This window comes from Terrapene carolina, unplaced genomic scaffold, assembly GCF_002925995.2.
Source record: "Terrapene carolina triunguis isolate 2854851 unplaced genomic scaffold, T_m_triunguis-2.0 Scaffold96, whole genome shotgun sequence".
NCBI classification, from domain to species: Eukaryota; Metazoa; Chordata; order Testudines; family Emydidae; genus Terrapene; species Terrapene triunguis.
Window position 1 is genome coordinate 33,978,482 of NW_020664447.1, and position 15,796 is coordinate 33,994,277.

The 15,796-nt window shown below is 44.4% G+C and overlaps 1 protein-coding gene across 4 annotated transcripts in view; it reads left to right on the plus strand.

Annotated features, from left to right (window-relative positions):
• The window catches only part of TMEM229B (transmembrane protein 229B), an 89,647-nt gene extending 74,932 nt beyond the window's left edge, over positions 1–14,715 (plus strand). For 3 of the 4 annotated variants that reach the window (XM_024198597.1, XM_024198595.1, XM_024198596.1), the window contains exons 2-3: positions 2,902–3,032; positions 13,656–14,715. In XM_024198597.1, coding sequence (XP_024054365.1) covers positions 13,683–14,186 — 504 coding nt within the window. In that variant the 5' untranslated portion in view covers positions 2,902–3,032; positions 13,656–13,682 and the 3' untranslated portion in view covers positions 14,187–14,715. Of the gene's footprint in view, positions 1–2,901; positions 3,033–6,522; positions 6,593–13,655 lie in introns of those variants that run through there. The other variant, XR_002908037.1, reaches the window with a different exon arrangement.
• The last annotated feature ends 1,081 nt before the right edge of the window (positions 14,716–15,796 follow it).

Consider the following 15,796-nt stretch of genomic DNA (forward strand, 5'->3'; position numbering starts at 1 on the left):
CATAATATAGGTGACAGTGCCCTGATCTTGATGGTGTCCTCCCTTGAGGTCTGCTGGCTGCAGCGACAGTGCAGAAGGTGATGGGGACTGCAGTGCTTCCTTAGGTGGCTGGATGCTGTCAGCTCCAGGATTCACTCATCACTTTGCAAAAACAAACCAATGAGCTGTGATGCACATAGTGCTCTGCTGATTGCTACGCTTGCTGCTAATACAATATTTAGGCTCAAACTTTCAAAAGTGGCTACTGATTCTGATTGCAACAATATTTGGGTGCCCTTCTTAACAGACTAGGGGCCTGATTTTCAGAAGTACTGAGCACCCGCTTCTCCAACTAGGAGGTCTGAGTGCTCAGCTCCAGTGACACAAAATAGCCCTAAAGCTGGCTTGGACAGCTGCTGGAGGATTCCCCTAGTGTAGGGGGATCCATGGGTGCTGTTAAGCCACTATAGCAGCTCTTGGTCCCAACCACCCGCTCCTGACCACTTGAGCAGGAAGAATAGTATCTGGTATTAATTAGAACAGCCCTGTCCCCAAGGGACCTTTCTGGCAGCCAGAGACTGGAGGAGTACGAGGAAAACCTAGCAATGCTCCCTTCTGCTGCTAGTCATGCTGGTTTATTATATGATGGGGTCAGTCCAGAGACCATTGAGCCCCAGCATTGGAGGGGGTCAAATGCCTTTGTACACCCCCTTTTCAGCTCTGCTGAGTGCTGCTCAGCTGCAGCTGAGGCTTTGGCCAGGGAGAGCAGAAGTAGGTCCTTAGCTAACATTATCCTTCTTAGGCTTTTTCTACATTTACAGCCGTGTGTAGCGTATATATGCTGTATGCCCCCTGGCATGGCTATAAGTAGCAGTGTAGGTGGGGAGGCACTGCTTAGGCAAACACACCAGAACCTTGGGGTATGTGTCCTACACGGCTCTCTACGTGCCCAAGCAGTGCCTCCCCTGCTATTTTTAACAGGGCAGTGTCTCACTGCCAGAGCCTTTCACTGCCGTGTGTAGCTACACACCACAGTGTGGACACAGCCTGCTTTTCACTGTGGCATGTAGCTACAGATATCCTCCATGCCTCCACCTTGTAGGCCAGGCCTTAGACTCTTTGTTCATTGCTGTGCTGTAATTCCCAGGAGAGTAAATTAACATTGGGCCTGCCCCCCGTGAGCACCTGGAGGTAGCCAAGTGGGCAAGCTTTGAATGGCCAACCAGTGATATAAACAGAATCTACTGGTTGAGAAACAGGCAAGTGCCACAGCATAATCTATTAAACACAATGAAAACAGTGACATACATGCCTTTTGAAATCCAGTTCACAGCAGAGACTACCACAGGCTTTGGGATGAATGCTTCTTGGTAAAGTCACATCTGTAGTTAGGGAGAGCCAGGGTTTATATTTTATGGGTCTGTAATTCCGATCTTGTGTACATTAGGATCCCAAGGTGGATGGGATTTATCAGTTTTTACGGGTCTTTCATGTGAGTCTGGCACTTGCAGGACTATAAGAAGGTCCTGAAATTAGGCATCCTCCTTGCATAGAGATACAAGCTATGTTCTTTAGTGTCCCCACTCTTCTTACAGAGACCATGCAATAGTAGGGTAATATGCAGGAGTGCTGATAAGAGAGTGAACTTTATTTCCTCCCCCCAGTCACCTGACCTGGGTGAGAGATACAAAGGTTAATACACTTGTCACATAACATGGATCAGTATCCACTGACTCCTGTGGCTGTTGTTACACTGGCTGTCCCCCACCCTACTGTCAATGAGTGACAGTCATGGACCCTCAAAAATATTCCCACTTGACCAGGCCATTCATTAGTGATTAAGAAGCCTTTGGGGACCAGAGTGGAGTGCTGGCAGGAGCCAACCCCTCACTCAGCAGCACTTTGCTTTGAGTAGCACAGGGTTGCTCCTGATAAACCCCCACATGTGGCCAAAGGACTTAAAACCTTGCTGCTAATACTATGCCTGCAATTCGTCTCCAGAGTAGCCTGGCTGGCTGTGAATGAAATGCCAGTCTCAGCCATGGAGTCAGTCTGTCCCGACAATTCTTCATAAGCTGCTGGATTGCGTGGACAGGCACACATGCATTATTTAATATGATAGTAGCGATTAGAATCAAACCCCCATTCTATTAAGCTCTGTACAGATACATTCTTAGACCAAGTTTTTGTATGTGGGCTGTGCATGTGTATGATGGATTACATGTGTGTGCACATAGACCCAGGGATATGCATTTGCATGTGTAGATGCACATGGGTGTGAGTACTCATAGGTGCAGACATAAATAATTACATATGTTTGTGGTTCTATTCATGCCTGTCAACACATGTTGGTGCACATGTCAAATGTGGGTGCATGCCTGCTGGTGCATATATAAATGTATGATGCAGATATGAGAATGCATCTATGTACTTGGGTGCCTGCAGCCATGTGCATGGGATGTGAGTGTGTGCATGCATATAGTACATATGCCATACAGTACAGTTATCGGTACAGTAGCAAGCATCTCTCATCCTATTGTAAACATAGAGTCTCTATCTTCATGGCTCCCATGTTAGTGTTGCCGTCTGTCAGGCTTAGTTGCAGTTTTCATTCTCTGCCTTACATTTTGTGGCCCCTAGATGAGGGTAATGGGAAAGTGCAAGCTTTATACTCTTTTACTGCCATTCTCCATGACTACATTAATGATGATGTCTTCATGTTCTCCCTTTACTCCGTGAGCAGTCACCTAGGGAACTGGACTGGGGCTGCCTTACTGCTCCCTTGCAATGAACGGTGCCTTCTGGGCAGCATGAATGGAGGAGTATTACTGTTAAAACCCACAAGGACTCAACTCCTTTGGCTTAGCTGGTAATTGGATTCATGTAATCTTTTTTATTGTATTCATATTCTCTCCGAGACAGATTTGAGAGATTGACAGGGATCAGCTGCTGCCACCAGCTACAGGATGTACTGGACAAGACACCAGAAGTGATTGGGAAGGTGTGGGCCCTGGAATGGGAAAGAGACAGACATTAAGAGGCAATTACACAATGTAGGTTTGGGGTCTTGCTTGTATCTTAAAGTGTATTCTTAAAAACATGAATATATATATATTATTATAAAATTTATTCTCACTTATTTTGGTGAATGTCCTTAAAAATTTAAACTTAGTGATGATTGATTTAAAAATAAATCTTTGAATAAGGAACTGGGAACTGTGAATAAGGAAACAACTTCAGCCTTGTTAAAATTCACCTGAGCTTACATACATACACCCCAGCTGGGGGAACTCTCAGCCTCCAGTCCCCCACTAATTTGAAGAAATGTCCCATGAAAAACTTTTTTTTTTTTTTTTTAATATTGGCAATTCAGAAGTAGGTAAGTTACCTTGAAAAGGATCCAAGGTAAGCTTGCCAGCCTCTATGGGGGTGCAGGGAGGATGTGTAAGATCTGGGAGAGCCTTTGGAAGACAGGGCACAGATCAGTTGCTTTGGCCTTGATCCACCACAGCATGAGAGCTTCTAGGTAGGAGAGTTTTGACAAGCAAGCAGATTGTGTTCTACATTTTTGATCACACATGCACATGACTCACATTAGCATGTTCCGCAAAGCGCTTGTGTGGCAAATCTGCCCTGCTCTGTGGGTCCCACATCACCACTTCACTACTGCTAGCCTGGATGCAGCTTGGGCAATGGATAGTGTCCAGCATCAGAATGGAATGTCAGCGTCATAGTTGTGCTCGCTCTCAGATGCGCAGAGTAGGCTTCAAAAGGGAAAGTGACTAGGACTGCATGATCTCTGCATATAGCTTGCTCTGTGTAAAGGACCACATCCCAGGGTTGTTAGACTGCATCGGGGTATTGGCATGTGTGGTGAAAATATTGGTTGGGAGGGGGAAAGATACACTGGGTAGAAGAAAAGGTTATTACTTACAATGGGAGGGGAAGGGAAGAATTAGCTTGCTCCCACTTCTAACTTCCGGAAGCATCTCTCTAGTCATATGTGAGGCAGAAAGATGCTATCTTCCCCCTGGAATTTGGGCATATTCCTCTAGCAAAGTCAAACAAGCTTGAGTAGAGAGTTGGTTCCTGAGAAGAGGATTTGGAGAGTGGTTTGTTGATTCAGTGTGATTATTCTTCTCCCTCTCCGCCCCCCTCATTTTATCTGCCTGGCCCACAGCATCAGCCTCTCTCTCCATATCTCCTCCCCAGATCACAGGAATGGCTAACAGCCAAATCCCAATTGGCAAACTGGCATTTGAAGCCTTCATCTCAGTGCCATAGCAGTATCCCTCTTCTTGCAGTCCTGGGCCAGAAAATCTAGATCTGATCCTAAAACCAGGTTTCTGTATGGCAACACAGCCCTTTAAACGTAGACTGCCAGGCATTTGCTTTGAAAGTGCCCTTGTCAACTGCAGATAGAAGTTCTTGGCTTCTGTCCTGTCAGCAAATTCTATGATTAACCACAGAGGCCTTGCCAGGCAAGGAAGGAGTTCGGTACGGTCTGTTCCCAGGTACACAGTGGGGGAGGATGATGTGTAATTTCAATACTTAGCCCTTTTCTCTCTCTAATTCCATTAGCAGATTGGGAAGGAAGCTCCTAAAAGGAAAATGGTAGCACATACTGCCCTAGTTTAGCCCTGTTCAGACAAAACATAGAATCATAGAAATGTAGGCCTGGAAGGATCCTCGATGGGTCATCTAGTCCAGTCCCCTGCAACGAGGCAAGACTAAGTATTATCGAGACCATGAATGGCCAGTGTTTGTCCAACCTGTTCATAAAAACCTCCAATAATGAAGATTGCACAACCTCCCTAGGTAATTTGTCCTTTTGCTTAACTACCCTGACAGTTAGGAAGATTTTCCTAATATCTAACCTAAATCTCCCTTGCAGCAATGTAAGCCCATTGCTTCTTGTCCTGTCCTCAGTGGTTAAGGAGAACAATTTATCACCCTCTTTATAACAACCTTTTTCATACTTGAAGACTATTATGTCCCCCCTCAGTCTTCTCTTCTCCAGACTACCCAATTTTCCAATCTTTTCTCATAGGTCATGTTTTCTAGACCTTTAATCATTTTTGTTGCTCTTCTCTGGACTTTCTCCAATTTGTCCACATCTTTCCCAAAGTGTGGTGCTCAGAACTGGACACAATACTCCTGCTGTGGCCTTATCAGTGCTGAGTAGAGCGGAAGAATTACTTCTCCTGTCTTGCTTACAACACTCCTGCTAATACATCCCAGAATGATATTAACTGTTTTTGCAACAGTGTTACAGGCTCATATTTAGTTTGTGATCCACTATAATGCCCCGATCCTTTTCTGCAGTGCTCCTTCCTAGGCAGTCATTTCCCATTTTGTATCTGTGCAATTGTTCGTTCCTTCCTAAGGCCAGGTCTACACTATAAACGTCCATCAGTATAACTACGTCACTTAAGGGGTGTGACACCCCCCCCCCCCCGAGTGACACAGTTATACCAACCTAACCCCTCGTGTAGACAGCGCTATGCTGACAGTAGAGATTCTCCTGTCCACATAATCCACCTCCATGAGAGGCAGTAGCTAACTACGCTGACACAAGAAGCTCTCCCATTGGCGTAGTAGCATCCTCACTGAAGCACTAATGTAGCGTTTTAAGTGTAGACCTGCCCTAAGTGTAGTACTTGGCATTTGGCCTTATTGAATTTCATCCTATTTATTTTAGACCATTTCTCCAGTTGATCAAGATAATTTTGAATTCTAATCCTGTCTTCCAAAGCCCTTGCAAACCCTCACAACTTGGTGTCATCTGCAGAATTTATAGGTGTACCTACTATGCCGTAATGCAAATCATTTATGAAGATATTGAATAGAACCAGACCCAGGACAGATCCCTGTGAATCATTGATAACTACTCCCTGAGTATGGTTTTTCAACCAGTTGTGCACCCACCTTATTGTAAGTTTGTCTAGGCTATATTTCCCTGGTTTGCTTCTGATGTCAAGTGAGACCGTATCAAAAACCTTACTAAAGTTGATCTATATCACAGCTACTGGTTCCTCCCCACTCCTGGACCACAAGGCTTGTAAGGCTTATTATCCTGTCAAAGGCGGTTAGGTTGATTTGACAAGAACAAATCCATGTTGACTATTACTTATTACTTTATTATCTTCTAGCTGCTTACAAATTGATTGTTAGATTATTTGCCCCATTATCTTTCTGGGTACCAAAATTAAGCTGTCTGGTCTATAATTCCCTGGGTTGTCCTTATTCCCCTTTTTATAAATAGGTACTCTATCTGCACTTTTCCAGTCCTCTGGGATCTCTCCCATCCTCCATGAGTTCTCAAAGATAATCACTAATGGCTCGGAGAGCTCTTCAGCCAGTTCCTTAAGTATTCTAGGATGTATTTTGTGAGGCCCTGCCAACTTGACATCTAACTTGTCCAGCCTGGTCTACCCTGAAGCGCTACAGCGGCCTAGTTGCAGGGGTGCAGCTGAGCTGCTGTAGCATTTTAAGGGTAGACATATCCTAAGTAATTGTTAACTTGTTCTTTCTCTATTTTAGCCCAAGATCCTACACCATTTACACTGATGTTTCCTGTGTTAGTTGTCCGATGACTGCTAACCTTTTTGATGAAAACTGAAGCAAAAGAACTTAAGAAGAGCTCTGTGTAGCTTGAAAGCCTGTCTCTTTCACCAACAGAAGTTGGTTCAATAAAAGATATTACTTCACCCACCTTGTCTCTCTTATATCCTGGGACCAACAGGGCTATAACACTGCATGAAACAAAAGAAGGCACTTAACACTTTGGCCATTGCTGCATTTTCATGCTAAGTTTGAAGGCACCTCTTTCACTTTAAACGTTTGAAATGTAAAGTGAATCTAGTGCTGGAGAAAGGTGCTAGTTTCACAGCCTTGAATAATTGAAGTCCTCCATTTTTTCCAACTCAACTTTCTAGAAAACCATCTCATACTGAGAGCTAACTTTAATAGCAGTGATGGCATCTGGTCAATTAGGAAACAAAAAAATTATAATTAATTCTTTGTTATAACAATCTATGGCCCGCTAACAACCCCCATCCCAAGCTGCCTTTTTTCCTTCTTCTCTCCTCCTACCCCATGAATGGGCCACTTCACCTTGAACAGTCCCTTAAAATATGTGTTAACTTCTTATACTAAACAGTCTGTTCTACCTTGTATTTAGCTGTGACAACCTGTGTATCTTTACACTGCAATTAAAAACCCAGGACTGGCCTGTGCTAGCTGACTGGATCACACTAAGGGGCTATTTAATTGCTATGTACATGCTCGGGCTGGAGCCCAGGCTCTAGGACCCTGTGAAATGGCTCAGGATGCAGCCCAAGCCCAAACGTCTACACTGCAATTAAACAGCCCCTTAGCCCAAGCACTGTGAGCCTGAGTCAGCTGGCATGGGCCAGACACAGGTTTTTAATTGCACTGTAGACGTACATTCTGAGTACGTTTCCCAGACCTGAGGAAGAGCTCTGTGTGGCTTGAAAGCTTCTCTCTCTCACCCACAGAAGTTGGTCCAATAAAATATATTACCTCCCCCACCTTGTCTCTAGAACTAATTTATATCAATCTTTGCAGGCAGCTTTCCTAACAAAAAAGTGCCCATATGTGACATCCTGTGAACAGGATGTGGCTAGACAAATTACTCCAGAGGAATGGGGTTTCATCTGGAAAAGTGGACCAGCAACATCAGTAGGTAGCACAATAAAAGAAAATGTCTTTAAGATACTATTGCAATGGCACCTCACACTAGTCAGGTTAAAATAGAGAGATTAAATGGCGATAAATGGTGAAGAAATTGTGGTGAAAAAGATGATTTTAATGCGTATATGGTGGATAAGTCAAGTCATTAGAAAGTATTTGGATGCAGTCTGTAACAAAATACCACAAATTGTTAGATGTTTATTACCAAATGATCCGTTGGTAATCCACTTGGGCTTCTTATTGGAAATGGTCAGGCACAAAGAGAAAAAGAATTAATCTCTCATCTTCTAGCAAATGCTCAGCTATTGGTAGCCTTTCATTGAAAAAAGGAAAATAGCCCAACTATGGAGGAATGGTTTAAATAAAAAAGTGGGGGAGGTTGTGGTTATGGAAAAATTAACACACCAATTATATACCCAGCAAAATAGACAGAGGACAGATAGATACTTAAATATTTGGTTATCTTTTATTCCATATTCAGACAAAGTGCATTCACTTGCAAAAACAAAGCTACACCTGTCCAGTTTTTTAAATGTTAACATTTGATATTCAACAGACCTAGTATGTTTATGTGTAATCGGAGATTTCACTCCATTTAATAAAATCACTAGGAACAATTTTGGGGTTTTAATGATGCTGACTCTGTAATTTGGCAACACCCTGTTAAAGAGGAAGATCTGATGATGACTGTAATCCTGTATAATATCTCTTTAAACAAAAGCTCATTGTTGTAATGATTATTTGTTTCTGATATTTATATGGCAAAGATTTATAAACATGTAAGAACTTCCTAAATAAAGTTTTATTTTTTTATTTTTAAAGTGCAGCATGAGCAGTAGCAGAACAAGCTTTGCCTATGCTGCCCTCTGCCAGGGGGACCTGAAGGGACGACCGCCAGGGGTTGGAGAGGAGTGCACTCTCTGTGCCCCATTCACTTTCTGCTGTGAACAATCAGCAATGTGCCATCTGCAGCGCTGGCTTTTGGGAAGTGGACAGCTGTCTTGCTGGGAATTGCACTGATATACTCCACCTCATTTCCCACCGGTGACAGAACAGCTATCAACTCTTAAGAGCTTTTTGATCACTATCACGGTCATTCCATTAGAAATCCTGCCATCACATTCAAGCTTCTCTTTGCCTTTAAGACCCTTCACAAATCTGCTCCTCCCTGCTCATTCGTTCTTGATTCTTATCACATCTAGCCTCCATTTCATAGATTTTAGGGCCAGAAAGAATCACTGTGATCATTTAGTTTGTTTCGCCAACAAATGGCTCCGTGCTTTCTTTCAGGATGCCCCTTGTACATAAAATGCTGTCATTGAATGAATCTGTAAAGCCACTAATCTCGCCTCCTTCCTATCCCTTCTCCAGAGCCACTTCTGCTGTGATATTTACAAGAAATCAGCCAAGCAATGAAGGCTAGGTGGTGTGGAGCTTGGGGATTAGATGGATTTTATAAACACTTAGATGATTTAGAACCACTGTGTTGTGCAATTGCTAATCTGTGTAACTATGTAATCTTATTGTTTCTTGCATCTCCCCCTCACACTTCCTTTCTGTTTGTTACTCACACGTTGCATCTTGTATACAATAGAATGTAAGCACTTCAGGGTAAGCGCTGCAGCTTCCTATACATTTGCACAGTGCCTAGCAGGATAGGGTCTGATTTCATTTGGGGCCATTGGGCATTACCAAAATCCAGCAAAAGAGAAATGCAGGCCTTGTTTTGGAATCTTTTAATCAGCGAGGAACCTCAGGGGTTAGGTGTAGAGCTAGTTGGAAATTTTTCAATGGGTCATTTTCCTATGGGAAAATGCTGATTCACTGCTGTTGAAATGTTCCCTGGGAACATGTGAATTGCCTCTGTTCTTCCTCAGAACATAGGCAGGTTTCAAAACTAGCATGGAGTCTTGCCATCCTCAGTAGCCTCAGTGGCGGACTGCCCTGGAGTTGGGACGCTTGGGCATCCAGGCCCTATGGCTGCACTGCAAGGCGTCTGGGAGCCAGGGCCAAGCTGAGAGCTTCTTGGAAGCCAAAGCTCTGAAGATATTTTGATTAGAAATTTTCTAAATGAAACATTCTGGTTATTTCAAAATGTTTTTTTCAGAATTGCCCTTCTGCAGGAAATTTTGAAGTTGCTACTTTTCATTTTGAAAGTGACTTTTTTCTCCAAAAATGTTGGAATTTCTCACAGAAAGGAGCATTCTGACTTTCAAACAACTCTGGTTAGGAATTGATGGGGTTGTCACTTGAGGCATATGTATAGGGATAATGTCTCCACAGAATTTGCTGGGAGTTATGTACATTGGTATGGCTGACACTGCTGTCAGTTGATAAGTGCACAGTTACCTGGTTCATTCCCAGCACAGCTGATAATTGTGGGCAGTTGAGTTTTCGTTAGTGATTGTCACAAGGCTCAAAAAAGACCAGTTATGGTCTGTCTGGTGAACTAGTTGCTAGTGCAAAGTATGCCGGCAGGAGGCCTGTGTTCAGTTTCTGGCCCCAGTCTCCCATTGTGTGGACTAGATGCCTATTTGGAAAAATACAAGAGAAGAGAGAAGGTTGACTTGGTCTCGGGTTAGTCCCCGGGATGAATAATTATCTAATAAATATGGAGTGTATCTTATCAGTAAAGAATGGCTTTCCTCTGAGAGCACCACAACACAGCTCTGGGAATGCTGGCTGTGCACTGGAAGGGGTGCAGTTTTAGTCTGGACTGAACACCAGATGCACCTGCACAGCAAAGCTGGCCACCAGAAGGGGGCGCTGCTAGATGGACACATCTACCCGAGTGTTTGGTCACCAGTGGGCAGGCATGCGGCAACAGGACTTGAAGAGAAGCAGTTGTGACTTTGAGAGAAGGTGCTTACTGCATCTTTCAATGCTTCTCTTGCTGAGTTTTATTTTGTAAGGCCCCAGAACATTTTGAAAAGACATTTCTGAACTTACTGGAAAGAAAGGCCTGAGTATGCAGACAGTATTGGGGCTGCGGGAGTTCTCAACCAACAGAATGCAAACACAGCTCCTACAGAGGGGGAGGGGAGGGGGAGTTAGAAAGCCTTAGAGAAATGACCTAGAAGAACCTCAGCCCTGGACTGTGTCCTCCCCTCTACTACATGGTGAGGACTCCCCGACCCCTCTCCTCTCCAGACAGTGATAGCTCCCTGTGCCTTGTCTTCCCTGGATAGGAATAGTTCCTCTGATCCTTCTCATAACTCCTGTCCTCCCTCAGACACTGTCCTGTCCTCCCCCCACCCCATCTCCTACTCCTAACTCTAACTAGCGGGTATATAGATCAGTTTTCTCTTGAAATCATGTGAAAATGGAGGAATGATATGAAAACTCATTGGCCCAGGTCTCTCAGCTGTGCTGAGAAGAAACCAAGTAACAGCACATAGAATAACTGCTGGCAGTTCCCCTGATCACCCTCAGGAACATTAATGACATGCACTGCACTGAAGCTCTCAGTGGCGATGTTACACCTACACACGTCTCAGGCAACAACCCTATTGCTCTCTAATCCTCAGAGTTTCTTGGTTGATTAAATCATTCTTAAGTTGGGGTCTGAATGGCTCAGAGAATTTTCTAATGATTTTGTAGTCTTTCACTTGTAGGTCAACCAGTTTGATATTGACCCAAAGGCTGCAGCACCCGAAGGCTGGTCATTGGCCTATGTAAAACGGTGTGGCTTTGCAGGTATCCTGCCCTCAGCTCCCTCTGGCTTCTTGCAATAATTCGCTCCCATGCCAGAATTCTTAAAGTAAGATCCCCCTAGTTGGTATCATTTATTAATTCTTATTGGCACTTTGTCCACCCAGTTCCAAACCTTGTTCCATGTAAATCAGGAGTCCTACAGCCATGCTTCTTTGGCTTGTGCTGTGATTAAAGCAGGGGTTTTTCTCCATGACTGAGGAGTCGCACGGCCCCCTGCTGGGGGGCTATACTGTGATTAGAGCCAGTTTCCAGCTCTACTTCACAAAGCACCTCTTTTCTCCTTTGGTTCAGGGGGGCCCACAGCCCTCCTGGGGCTCTGCTTGGCAGACAGGCAGTCTCCTTTCTGAGCTGTCTGCCTTTTCTCCTCCTTTTAGCTTTCTGGGGGCTTCTCTCTTATCTCTAGGTCTGGACTGACTTTTAAGCACATGACCTACCTGTTATGTGGCTACACTAATTTTTCCCACCTGAGGAGGAGGAGGATTGAATGAGTCATAGGTGAGGCTGGACTCATTACCTCATAAAGGGGCCAGTCGCCCTGTGACAGTGGGTCTCAGTTCATTGCCTAGTGGGACAGGTGCGCACTTCATAAAAAACATCATGACAGTGGGCGCTGGTTGGTCATCTTAATGGCTCTCATATAAGAGTGAGTGGGCCATGGGCACTCATCTGTCTTCCCTATGTTCAGTACTACCTTGATCCTTCTCCTTTTTCAGAAACAAATAGCAGATTAACCTCCTCTCCCCACAATAATTTTCCTTCCCTTTATGCCGTTTTTAGGTAAATTTCCTCCCTCTACCATCTTCCCTCTGCCCATTATTTGGATGCCTTTTCTCCTTTGGAAGTCTTCCTTCTCTCCCAAACAAATCCTTCTCTCACTCACCTCCCACCAGTACCTCACCTCCAGTGCAATTTCATACTGTATAGAGAGAGGCATCATGTTACAGAGCAGGGAGGTTTTACGCTCTCTCTCTATGGCATTGTTAAGACCACACCTGACATTCTGCAGTCAGTTCTGGGTATCATGTACCATAAAGCTGTCCAGTTCAGAGGGCGCCTGAGGAAGGAAGTTAGAAAGCAGCATCTGAACAAGGGACTGGAGAAACTGATTTGTAATGATAGATTTTTAAAAAAGTGAATTGGTCAGATTCATTTCTGGTGTAACTCTACTCAAGTCAATGGAGTTACACCAGGATGAACTTGGGACAATGTGTATAGCTCGGCTAAGCAGTGATTAAGACATGATAAATCTCTACAGATATTTGAAGGATGTAATAGTAATTGTTTGGGAGGGGGAGGGTTGAACTTGATTAGGGTGATGAAGTTATTCCCTTTTAAAATCTTTTTCTCCATCCTCATGTCTCTTCCTGTAACTTACACTCCAGTATACAGACACAGGGTCCTTGTTCCAAACCCCCACTCAGCATGACTGACTATATCTCTACCCTCAGCTTTCCGTTTTATTCTCACCCTTTATGCTTCCAGAAGCCAAATTTGAATGTATTTCAATAGATCTCTTGTGCCTTTTGACTGTAAATCAGGCAATTCTGTATTATATCAAATGCTTCCCTGAATCCCAGATATCTTATGTCTGCCAGTTCCTTAATATACAGCAACCGTTCAGTTGAAGAGGGGCAGGTGTAACAGCTGAGAACACTCCTCTTTGTTTCTCTCACTAGCCAGTTAAAAGGGCACCCTCAAATCCCTGTTTGCTAAACTGAGATTTCTGGGGGCATGAACCATGGAGAGCACCATAAGGTTATAAGATTATTTCAATACCTTACTTGCCTCATCTGTCCTATATTGCCTGAGATTCAGCAAAGTGGGGGTCAGTGCTACTTCTTTCAGAACTAAAGGACTTCTTCCTCCTGTATTTTTCATAGTATTACTTGTTTCCAGTAAGCTGATTTGTAGTCACGCTACCCTTCATCTCCCTCATTACCACTGAGTACCAGCTCGATCCAGGTCCTCCTGGTAGTGCAGTGTGCAGGAAACCTGCACTGCTGCTGCCTGATTGCCAGCCTCTTAATCACCAATCTGTCAGCTTTCACCAGCACTAAGATTAATGCTAGGAAGAATGAAACCACCTAAAGTTTTTTGCATCTCTGGTTAATCCCGTCATCAAAAGGGATACGTCTCATTTCTCGACTTCTCTCTTGTTGATGTTGTTAATTTACTCGTATTCCTCCCAATGAGATGAGACCCAGTGATGGCCTTATTGATTTTCTGCCTGTCTTTGTTCCTTTCAGAGTTCCGGCTGGGGACTGTGTGGAAGGATGGCTGCTGCGGAACCCCTGACTGCCTTCTCACGGTGGTACCTCTATGCCATTCATGGCTATTTCTGTGAGGTGATGTTTACGGCTGCCTGGGAGTTTGTGGTCAACTTTAACTGGAAGTTCCCAGGTGTCACCAGTGTCTGGGCGCTCTTCATCTATGGGACCTCCATCCTCATCGTGGAGAAGATGTACCTGTATCTGAAAGACAAGTGTAACATTTTAGTGCGATGCCTCATTTATACCCTCTGGACATACCTTTGGGAGTTCACCACTGGCTTCATCCTGCGCCAGTTTAACGCCTGCCCTTGGGACTATTCACAGTTTGATTTTGACTTCATGGGCCTCATCACCCTAGAGTATGCCATCCCATGGTTCTGTGCTGCGTTCATCATGGAGCAGCTGGTTATCAGGAACACCTTGCGCTTGCGATTTGATGAAAATGCTGAGCCAGGGGACCCCACCGCCACAATCGCCTTGGCCAACGGCCATGTCAAAACCAATTGAACAATAACCCAATGCCACACTTAAAGTGAGAGAGCCCACCCACATCCCAGACTGGTCTCAAAGACTGATACATCCTGTACGATACACAATCCCCTTTATGATGGGGGCATGCATGGGATATAGCAGAATAAAAATGGAACCAATAGATTTTCTATGGATTTTATGTTTTTGGCCACAAGAAGCAGTGTCAGCTACTTGTTGGTTAGGTAGTTTCTGACTTCTAAATTATTATGGGGGAAAAAAAGTCCTGTTAGCTGCATTTTACTGGATGTGGAGAAATGAGAGAAAATGCTACAGTTGAAATGTATACAAAAAACAAACTAGTGGATGGGCATAGACGCCCCGGCTAAATTAGTGATTTGGCTTATTCCATTAGGCAATATTCAGGTGCTTGCTTGCAACCAATACCTCCCATGGGACCTGAGATGCTGCAGGATCAAGGAAAATCCATCTGCTGTTGAGAACGACCCAACAGTGGTGCTCTACTGGGAAGGTAGACAGCGCCCCCTCTTGTGGTCTCCCTGACCTTCCCCTAAGGTTCTTTACTGCACCATAGTATGTTATGGTGCTGGACAGCTTGCTGGATTTATATGAAACTTGTACTTTTTGAATTCTCAGTCCTGATGCTCACTCGAGAGTTTTCCCCACTCCTTTTTATAAATAAAAGGCCTTTTCTGCCGGGTGAATTCCACCATACTCTGTGCAATCTGAATCACGGCAAAGTGGCCAAAGAGAGAAATAGCTGAAGTCTTCCCCTCACAGTGGAACTCATCACAAGGGCTGCTCCAAGCTCCAGCTCCATTTCCAACCAGGCAAACCCAATGGAGATGTAGACGCCACCTGGGGTTTTCTGCCTTCCTTCCCAGGGATTTCTCTGTCACTAAGGATGCTGATGACTTAATTCTGACTGCAGCCCCTTGCACTGCCTGATGTCAAAGTCCTCATTTGACTAAGGCAGCAACCAGGAATCAGTTGGAGTCCTCTGGGACAGACTATATCGCCTGTGTCTATTTCCTCCTGCACCAGTTGATCTTGTCTCAGCTTGGCCCAGTGTTCTTCTCCGAGTACTAACTTTATTTTCCCTTCCCAAATGCTATTTTAAACTAAGTACAGCAAACCCTCTCCATAAAGCTGATTTGGGGCAGCACAGGATGTGCCTCACTGCCTGATATCAGGGAGTATGTTAAAAAAGAAAGTTTCTAAGGAGCACAGTAGGGCTATTCCTCAATTTCTTTCAGATGAGGATGGGGTTAGGTTGTGAGAAGAAAGGTGGAAGGGCTGCAAGGTACTGTTGCTCTATTTTAGAGCTATCTCAGCTAGAGATAGTTTCAAATTTAGCCACTTAGGAACAATCCTGAGGCTGTGGGGGAGGTGGTGGCATGAAAGATGCATAGCTCTGGCAGCAACACATTAACTGTTTGTCCTGAGGACTCTTCTTGGCTGCTGGCATAAGCAACAAGGATGCATTGTACCACATGGCAGTCTTCTCTCACTCAGAACTTTATGAGGAGGGTGTGCTGTAAATAGGTATATGGGGCCAGATTAATTCCAGGTGTCATTCCACCAAAGTCAGTGGCATTGCATCAGCAATGAATTTGGTTCAAGATGTG